At 46.9% G+C, this 9,945-nt stretch overlaps 1 protein-coding gene across 1 annotated transcript in view; it reads left to right on the top strand.

Moving 5' to 3' along the window:
• The first annotated feature begins 583 nt into the window (after positions 1-583).
• MYO1E (myosin IE) overlaps positions 584-9,945 on the top strand; it is a 241,238-nt gene continuing 231,876 nt past the window's right edge. The window contains exon 1 of the mRNA XM_008016424.3: positions 584-974. Within this exon, the coding sequence (XP_008014615.2) occupies positions 972-974 (3 nt within the window). The 5' untranslated portion in view covers positions 584-971. The remainder of the gene's footprint in view (positions 975-9,945) is intronic.

Genomic DNA, 9,945 nt, shown 5'->3' with positions numbered 1-9,945 from the left:
AAAGAAAGAAAAAGAAAAAGAAAAAGAAAAAGAAAAAAGAAAGGAAAGAGAAAGAAAAACAGAAAAAAAAAAAAAAGTAAGAAAAAGCAGCCGGAAGGCTTCCTTTGTTTTCCAAGGAAATTCAGGTAAAAGGAGGGGTGGGGAAATGATATTTTTGACTTTGCTCACAATCTAGACGTAGGAAAGAAAAAGGATTTCCTTTGGGCTGCTGCCACGACTCTGATGTTCTATGCTGATAAAATATTTCCTTCTTAAAAAAAAGTTCTGGGAAAATCATGCATGCCACTTCAACTTGGAAGCGAAACCCACCCTAACTTTCATCTTAAAACGCAGCGAAGTGAAAGGTCTGCTCCTCTTTCACGAGGGTTTTCTTCCTTACAGTTCGGGTCCTTGCTACCAGGAGCGAGCTGGGTCCGCAGCTTTCTTCGGAGGCTGGCGCGGGAGGAGGACTACAGGATCCAGAGGTCTTTGGAAACTCCAGCAGCTCCAAGCTTGTTGGCTACTACGGTTTCCCTGAGGAGTGACGCCGCGAAAACAAACCCTGATTGGTCAGGCCTGAGCTGAGTTCTCCATTTATGGACAGATTGCCCGGCCCGAGCCGAGACTCAGCCAGAGGAGTACGGATTAAGTGGCCGAAGAAAGAGGAACGAGGCAGGCTAGCGAGGCGGACGCTCCGAGTGCATCGGACTCACCTGGGCCGGCGGCAAGCGGCGGCTCCGAGTGGGCTCCTGCCCTCCGCAGCATGCGCCCCGCCTGCTAAGTCGCAGCCGTCTCGCCCTCACCTAGCGCCGCCGATCCCGCCTGGATGGAGTCCCCCCTGGGTTCCCATTGGCTCCTGTGAGTGCTTGGGTGTCGGGAGCCTGTTTTTGGCGAGGGGAACCAACTTTTGAAGTTCGCCCAGGAGACTGCGTTCCAGCCCCAGCTCCCCGGCAGCGGGACTCGGCGGAGGCGCGACCGCGGCGCGAGTCACCATGGTGAGTTGGCCGCGCCGCGTCCCAGGACGCCGGGCCGGGGGACGGGGCAGGAAGCCCCGGCGCGGTGCACCCACCTTGGGCGCGCTGCCCGGGCCAGGAGTGGAGAAGGTGGACGCGGGAGCCGGCACGTCGCGAGCTCTGATTTCCTGCCGCTTTCCGTAAACCCGGGCCGGGGGAGAGTGAGCGAGGGGCCAAGGAAAACTTTATTCCAAGTCGCCTTCTGCGTCGCGAAACTTTCTGTGGCAGGGTTGCTATGGCTGCCAGCTGTCGGAAGCCAGGGCGTGGGCACATCGGCGGCGAGGGGCACGGCGCGCTAGGGGGTCCCCTCCTCCTGCTGGGACGTGGGGGCTGCAGCCGGCAGGGGAGGTGCTAGCAGACTCGCGCCACAGCCGCTGGCGGCGCCCCCTGCCCTCCCCGCGGCCGTGCCCGCCCCGCCCCGGGCACCCTCTCGCCGACTCCCTCTCCTCCCCGCCGCCGCTCGGCCGCCCGGCAGCGCCCGCAGCTGTCCCGCCTGGCAGCGGCACGCGGGCGGGGGCGGTCCCCGGCCTGCCCTGGCGAGGGGCGGTGCGGGCCGCACAAAGGCAGGCGGGGGCGCCAGGTAGGGCGAGCACCTGGCGGCCAGCGGGCTGGCTGTGGAGAGCCGGGGCGATCCGGGCGCTGACGGCAGCTACGCCGTCCCGGACCTGTGCCGGGCGCCGACCCCGAAGGTCTCGGCGCCCGGGACGCCGAGTAAACACCTCCCGAAGAGGACCCCACCCCTTCCCAAGCGCGAGGGGATCGGGGCTTTTCGGGGATCCAGGGGACGTTTCGCACGGAATGACGCTCCCTTGTTGCTCTTTTCCCTTTGGCACTTTGGGAATGTATGGAAGGGGTCACCTCTTTGACTTGTGACTTTTCTGCTATTTCCACCTCCCCAGTCCAGCTGCACTCCCTCCCTCCCTGTATAACCTTAGCCACCTCCCTTGGGCTTTGGCGTGGTGTACTTTTCTTTCCGGGCACAAAAGCAAGGACTCTATTTTGAAGAGATAGGCAGTTCATCAGAGAGAGACAAAAAAAAAAAAAAACCAACCAAAAAAAAAACCAACTATTACAAGTCTTCATAGTTTCCACACTTGCTTCTTTTCAAGTAGTCCTGCTTAGGTGGGTGATGTCGTCCTCTTCTGGTTTGCTGCTGTTTTCTAATGGCTGTGGAAGAGAACCAAGTCAAAATGATAACCAGCACAACACTAATTAAACAATCGATAATCCGATGAGCAGCCTGAGGAAGGTGCAGCCGAGGCCCATCGAAACCTGCACTCAAAGCTCAGATGCCCCCTTGCCCCGTGCTGTTTATTCAAAAGAATGATTACAAACAAACAAAGGTTTGTTTGAGAAAACAAAGGTTTCTCAACGAGAAACCTTTCAAGGCATCCTCGACCAAAGCCTTTTCTTTTTACATAGTCCAAAATTAAGTCACTTTTGCCCCATCTAAGAGAACACTTTATCTCTAAATTTCCTCTTCCAGTTTTAAGGTTTAAGAAGTCAGTCTACTCCACGTTACTTTGGACCCCTCCCCTCACCCCAGCAGAGAACCATTCCCATTGGGCCTGTGTTTGGGTGAAGCTACCTCACTGGGCACCTGGTCCCTTGAATTGAAGCAATGTAATAGTCCTGGTACTTGAGAATTGCTGTAATGATTTTCCGTGGGTCAATATTTCTTTAAAAAATCAATGTGTTTATGTCAAGAACTTAAAGAATCTTACTGAATTTAAGTACTTGAGTGGTACCTTGAGGAAATTAACTTCCCCTCGGTTAAACGCATTTTTCATGCTGAACGGACTGAAATATAGTTTTGGTTGCCTTTTCCGAAACCTGGGACACCATGCTTAATTCAGCCCCCTTGCAGATGGAAGTAGAGGTTTGGCCAAATGCATGCGAAGAAGGCATGCTCTAGGAAGGAGATGGTTCTATCCGGGGACAAGGTGTGACTTACCTATTGATGGGCTCCCTGCCATCAGCACAGATGGGCATGTTGTGCGCCGCCAGGCGACTATCTGTGCATCAGATACGATTGCTGAGGTCACAGTTCGCTGACAGAAAAGTTGAAACAGCTGGCCGTCCTGAAACAGGAGATGTGCCATTGGTAGATCTACTGGATCCAGAGTGATGTGGCCGAAGTTAATCATTTCTTTCCTGACTTGAAAAATTGTTCATTATGTATGTGAAGTTGCCTTAGAATAGAGCATCATCTTAAATAATCAGAAACCCAAGTTACAGTATTTAATGTTTATGTAAGATTCCGGCAAGCCAAATGATACTTCATTTTGTGTTCCACATGTGCCCAGGCCTGGCCACGTTGTATCCCTTCAGCTGCTTAGAATAGGAAGGGAAAGGACATTACCTTCTTTGGGTGTGGCTGAAGAATAGCGTGGAGGCTAACAGTCATCAGAAGGCCCTTGGCAGCCAGGCACAGTGGCTCACGCCTGTAATCCCAGCACTTTGGGAGGCTGAGACAGGAGGATCACCTGAGCCCAGGAGTTCAAGACCATCCTGGGGTAACATAGTGAGACCCTGTTTCAGTTAAAAATTATTAGGAAGAAGAAGAAAAGGCCCTTGGCTGGGCTATAGGGAGAGCACCTGTACTGTGGACTTCTTCGGTGTAAGTGTGTGTGTGTCTGTGTGTATGTGTCTTTTAGGAAGTCTGGTAGCATAGTAGGAGGGCTCTTCATCTGTACCCGAGGCCCTACTAAGACTCATTCAGTTGTGACTCATAAGGAAAATAGCCATTTTCATTTTCTGACTCATGAAAACAGTGTACAGCTTGTAGTTCACCTTCTATCTTCCTCCTGAAAACTCACTTTGGGACACTTTTCTATCTTGAGAAAACTAAGAACACTACCAGGCAATAGTTATCTGTATCTTTTTCCTTAGGAGACTTGAAGAATTAAAAAAAAACCCTGCACATCTTTATAATTTAGCGTAGGTTGTTTAGCAGAGTACAAAAAAATCTCTGTTGATTTTAATCGTAATACACATCTAAGGCTTCCTTTGGAGAATCTGGGCTTATCATCATCCGCAAAGGAAATTCAGCTTTTGTGCCCATGACCAGTTTGGACTCTCTGATAGACTCAAACCCATGGGTCTAGATCTTCTGTGTACTTTGGATCCAGAAATTGTGATTCATTTTAATGCAAGGTTTCTGTGCATTAAATGTACAGAAATATTTGAGCAAATCTGAATTGACCATCACTTCAGAACATATTCAAGATCTGCTCCCTTTTCCTTATTTGCATATACTTGTGAGTAAATTATAGATATGACACACAAGAATACCCAGGAATAGATTTACAACCTAGAAATCTGATGGATAACTGATGATAAGGTAGGTAAGTTCTTTTAGGTGATGGCATGGCATGTATTTAGAAAGTTTGGAATACATTTCAAATGTTTCCTGGGAAGGTAACCTACTTGATTTCCACTGATTAGTTTATTAGATAGCTAGCAGTCTCCTAGTCAAAACAACACAATACAACAAAACAAAACCAGAAAGGAATGGGATCAAGCACAAAAAAAGTTCTGATGGAGGCAAAGGGTTAGGGAAATACCTAGAGTCCAGGACATTATCTAGGGACAAGTGTGAGTGGGCCGTCCTAGTGGGAAATACTTGAGAGGCCGGGCATCTCCTTGGAGAGAAAATGAGTGGAGCAGTGGATGGAGAGGGATGGAGAAGTATAAGAAGCAGACATTCACTGAAGTTGAAAGTCACCTCCACGACACTTTTGCTGAGGACTACAGCCTTGTCAGTGGTTGCAAACTTTTTTTTTTTTTTTTTTGAGAGGCTTCCACTATGTTGGCCAGGCAGGTCTCAAACTCCTGACCTCAGGTGATCTGCCCGCCTCAGCCTCCCGAAGTGCTAGGATTATAGACGTGAGCCACCACGCCCGGCCTCTGCCAATTTTTATATGTGACTTGATCATCTGAGAGGGGCCAGACACACCTGCAGTTTAGCTGTTTGCAGCCACTTTATTGTAAGTCTTAACATGGTGTCCTTCTGTGAGCCACAGTGCTTCTTCTCATTCACTCACCAGGAAGAATGACTAAACGTTCACCACATACCCAGTAGTGGCATTCAATATTTATTGATACATCCGCACCTTCCTACTGGGTCTCCCTAAAGAGAGGGAGCTGCCTGGTATTTTCAGCCCATGCAATCTCTAAGCTATTATAACAGGGAAAATCTGCATCCAGCTGCTACTATTTGGAGCTATTTCAACACCTGTGTAGGATGGGTCCTCGAGTGGTGAGGCTGCAAATTGAACTTTTCTCTTTAACCCTTCAACTCCTTCCTCCACTGAAAATGCCATGGCCTCCAGTGTCACATGATGGACTTCTTGTTTGTCACTCCTTTCTCAGTTGAATCTCATGAATTGGAGGTCTGTCTCAGGCGTTATCCTGAGGGTTAGATAATGAGCAGTGGTGAGCATTCTGATAACTTGAAATACAACATTTTGCTTCTGTGCCTAGTGTGGGCATGTGATGAGCTCCTGTGAGACTCAGTGAAAGACAACATATAGTGCCTTGTGTTTCCTCATGAGACAAGTATGGAGCCTTATTATTTGTTAGGAATTTGAGACAGCTCTTTTTATCTGCTTCAAAAAGCAGAAATATTTTAAATCTTCTATGTAAGTGCAAGGTATTATAAACTTCATGGTAGGATATATAGGAATTATGTACAGTCATGATTTTCCAAGTTTGAGTCATCTCTTTTTTTTTTTTTTTTTTTGCAAAAATGCAGGAACTTGTGTTTTTACCAATCTGTGATTAAAATGTTTCTTAATGGTGAGTTTACAAATTTTTTTTCTTTTTCTCAGCATGCTGAGATGATATTTACAGAGTAAATAAGAGGTTAAAGGTTAAATGCCGAAGGTATTAAAATAAACATCTCAGCCTTATAATCACATTCTGTAATAGTGCTAAACAAATTGTGTTTTGAATTTCAGTTTCAGAATTTATGTTGGCAGAGACAAGAGGTTTTTGGGGCATCCTAGCAAAGTATTTTTTTCATACATCTTTGGGACAGCCACACTTGAGAGAAGTACAACTATAAAAGCCAGCCCTAACATAGTGACATGGACTTTGACAACCCATAGAACTTAAACTGTACATGTGAATGAAGTTGGGCCTCCCTTCTGAGTTACCACCATGAGAATGACGTCATTGTCGTTGTTCAAAGCACTTTTGCATGGTCATTTATGAGCTATGTAATAAAACCTATTTTTTGCCGGGTGTGGTGGTTCAGGCCTTTAAAAAAAAAAAAATTTAAAAATTAGCCAGGCGTGGTGGCATGCACTGTAGTCCCAGCTGCTTGGGAGGCTGAGGTGGGAGGATTCCTTGAGCTCAGGAGTTCAAGTATGCAGTGAGCTGTGACTGTGGCACTGCAGCCTGGGTGAGAGTGAGAGAGAAAAAAAGAGGAAAAAAAAAAGGAAAAAAAAAGCTGGGCCCTGTGGTTCATGCCTATAATCCCAGCACTTTGGGAGGCCGAGGTGGGCGGATCACCTAAGGTCAGGAGTTTGAGACCAGCCTGGCCAACCTGGTGAAACCCCATCTCTACTAAAAATACAAAAGTAGCCAGGTGTGGTGACTGACACCTGTAATCCCAGCTACTTGGGAGGCGGAGGCAGAAGAATCACTTGAACCTGGGAGGTGGAGGTTGCAGTGAGCCTAGATCATGCTATTGCACTCCAGCTTGGGCAACAAGAGTGAAACTCTGTCTCAAAAAAGAAAAAGAAAAAGAGAGAGAAAGAAGGGATGGAGGGAAGGCCTTATTTTTTATTTTTTAACTCCTTAGTGCCCAGTGTGATCATTCCTATTACTCACCAGACTTTGCACCATATCGCTCTCAGCTGTTTCTAGAAGTTACATTGTGCCTCAAAGGCAGAACAATTAGCCCCACTGAAGAGATGCAGTATGCAGCAGGTCCCTCTTTCCTGGAATAAGTGTAATAACTGCTCTGAAGGGGGCACACTCTCTTGGGTCTTTTTAGCTCTGATAATGTTTGTTACAAAGTCATTTATAGCACTTTACGGTCATATGCTACATTACAGAAAGTAAAACATAGGTTACGTTGTAGAAAACCCAGAAGAGAGCTTAAGAATTCTATCCTAAGTCCGTTCGTTAACTTCACAGAGAGATCTAGAGAGGTTAAATGACTTCCAAAGTCTCGTAGCTATGTTTTAGCTGAGCTGGTGCCAGAATCCAAGGTAGATCTGATCCAGTGCAGATCTAACCTTATTAGATCCCAGTCTAATAAAGTTTTTCTTACCAAACAGTGGTGGAAATCATTCTTTAAGGGTCTGGACGTGACCAGGTAGTTTTCTTTCTCAGACTTTTCAAGAAAGTCTGCTTGTAGGTGGAAGGTTACTGTACTAACTTCATTATAAGAAATTTAGAAGAATTCAGCCGGGCGCCGTGGCTAACGCCTGTAATCCCAACACTTTCGGAGGCCGAGGTTGGGGGGATCACCTGAGGTCAGGAGTTTGAGACCAGCCTGGCCAACATGGTGAAACCCCGTCTCTGCTAAAAATACAAAAATTAGCCGGGTGTGGTGGCAGGCTCCTGTAATCCCAGCTACTTGGGAGGCTGAGGCAGGAGAATCGCTTGAACCTGGGAGGTGGAGGTTGCAGTGAGCCAAGATCACGCCACTGCACTCCAGCCTGGGCAACAAGAATGAGACTTTGTCTCAAAAAAAAAAAAAAAAAAAAAAAGATTTAGAAGAATTCACCCATGGTACTACCACACCCTAACACAGTAATTATTTTTGTCTTTGGGTTTCCTTCCAGTCTATTCAAATGCACTGCATTTTTGTTTGTTTGTTTTTCTGGAGGTGGAGTCTCACTCTGTCGCCCAGGCTGGAGTGTAGTGGCACAATCTCGGCTCACTGCAACCTCCCTCTGCCTCCCAGGTTCAAGCAATTCTCCTGCCTCAACTTTCTGAGTAGCTGGGATTACAGGTGCGCGCCACCACGCCCGGCCAACTTTTTTATTTTTAGTAGAGACAGGGTTTCACCGTGTTGGCCAGGCTGGTCTTGAACTCCTGACCTCAAGTGATCCACCCACCTCGGCCTCCCAAGGTGCTGGGATTACAGGTGTGAGTCACCACATCGGGCCTCAAACACATTGCTTTTATGTGGTTGTAATTATGGGGCAAATATACAATTTGTGCTCTGTATGTTTCCACTTGTTTTAGAAATCCTTTTTCTTGATAAGCGTATTATATTTTGGTGGCAGTATTATAATCCCATGTAGCCTGATCACCTACTGTGTGTCATAACTGCATGGAGACTTCCTCCAGAAGTGTGTACGGGGAGAGTTCCTCCTTCCACCACCCACTAGAACTGCTGTGGTCAGTCATAGGCTGCTTAATCTTCTTTGGCTCCTGAGATATGAAGCCCCCTCTTTGGGTGAGTTTGGGATGCATACTCCACATTCCCAGGTTCTAGCCCAAAGGTGCCTACCATTGGTGCTCCCCCTGGATTCTGGCATTGACACTCAAATATGTGATACCAGTGGGTACTCACATGTCTGGGTCTTCCTTGGCAAATATGGTTGGTCCTACCAGAGAACGGGAGTGGTTGGAGATGGAGAGCTTTGAATCCCAAAGTGGAGAGAAGGCATTGCCATGGCAAAGGAGGTTAGCATACAGGCTTGGTGAATTAGGCCTGGGCACGGTGGCTCAGGCCTGTTATCCCAGCACTTTGTGAGGCCGAGGAGGGCAGATCACTTGAGGTCAGGAGTTCGAGACCAGCCTGGCCAATGTGTTGAAACCCCTGTCTCTACTAAAAATACAAAAAAATTAGCTGGGCGGGGTGGCGGGCCCCTGTAATCCCAGCTACTCAGGAGACTGAGGCAGGAGAATCACTTGAAATGGGAGGTGGAGGTTGCAGTGAACCAAGATCATGCCACTGCACTCCAGTCTGGGTGACAGAGCAAGATTCTGTCTCCAAAAAGATGAATTAGGCTCTGCCTCTGCTTATGAGAAGCTCCCCGTATAGTGGAGAAATGATAACAAAAGGCTTCCATATACATGATTTCATTTCATTCTAGCACCAGTGTTGGTTTTCATTGCCATTTTGCAGGTAAGAAAATCAAAGTCTAGTGATGGGAGGGGATTATTCAGGGCCACACAATTTGTATGTCACCAACCAGATCTGCTAAGTCCATGCTCTTTCAAAAGCAATTCAATAAATTATTTATAAATTTGACAATGCCAAGTCCAAGTATTTGTATAATTTTTCATTATTTCACATACTCCTGAAGGAAGGTAAGGCTGATAGAAAATCATCAATTTTGGTTGATTTTATTCAGTAATACCAGGGTGGGATAATTTAGACTTAAGAACATTGTTATGAATAGTAGTGTTCTGAGTTTTAATTTCCTTGCTTTGGGACTTTGCCATAGAGACTAGAAGATGTCATAGTGAGAACAAGCATGAAAGCGAAAGAAAGTCGGCCGGGCGTGGTGGCTCACGCCTGTAATCCCAGCACTTTGGCAGGCTGAGGGGGGCGGATCGTGAGGTCAGGAGATCGAGACCATCCTGGCTAACATGGTGAAACCCCGTCTCTACTAAAAATACAAAAAATTAGCTGGGCACGGTGGTGAGCACCTGTAGTCCCAGCTACTCAGGAGGCTAAGGCAGGAGAATGGCGTGAACCCAGGAGGCTGAGTTTGCAGTAAGCTGAGATCGTGCCATTGCACTCCAGCCTGGGAGATAGAGCGAGACTCTGTCTCAAAAAAAAAAAAAAAAAAAAGTAAAGGAAAGTCATACTAGAAGGCTCTCTAATCTTAACTAGGATTTAAAAAAAACCAGAAAATAGGAAAATGAGATAACAGAGATTTAGCTGTTTAATTCTTATATACATTACAGACTACAACAACAACAAAATTAGAATATCACATTGTTAGTGTCTTAGGAATTTATTTGGTGTGACCACCAT

The sequence above is a fragment of the Chlorocebus sabaeus genome, chromosome 26 (genome assembly GCF_047675955.1).
Source record: "Chlorocebus sabaeus isolate Y175 chromosome 26, mChlSab1.0.hap1, whole genome shotgun sequence".
NCBI classification, from domain to species: Eukaryota; Metazoa; Chordata; class Mammalia; order Primates; family Cercopithecidae; genus Chlorocebus; species Chlorocebus sabaeus.
The sequence above is the reverse complement of the archived record's forward strand: the minus strand, read 5'-3'. Positions and strand labels throughout refer to the sequence as shown.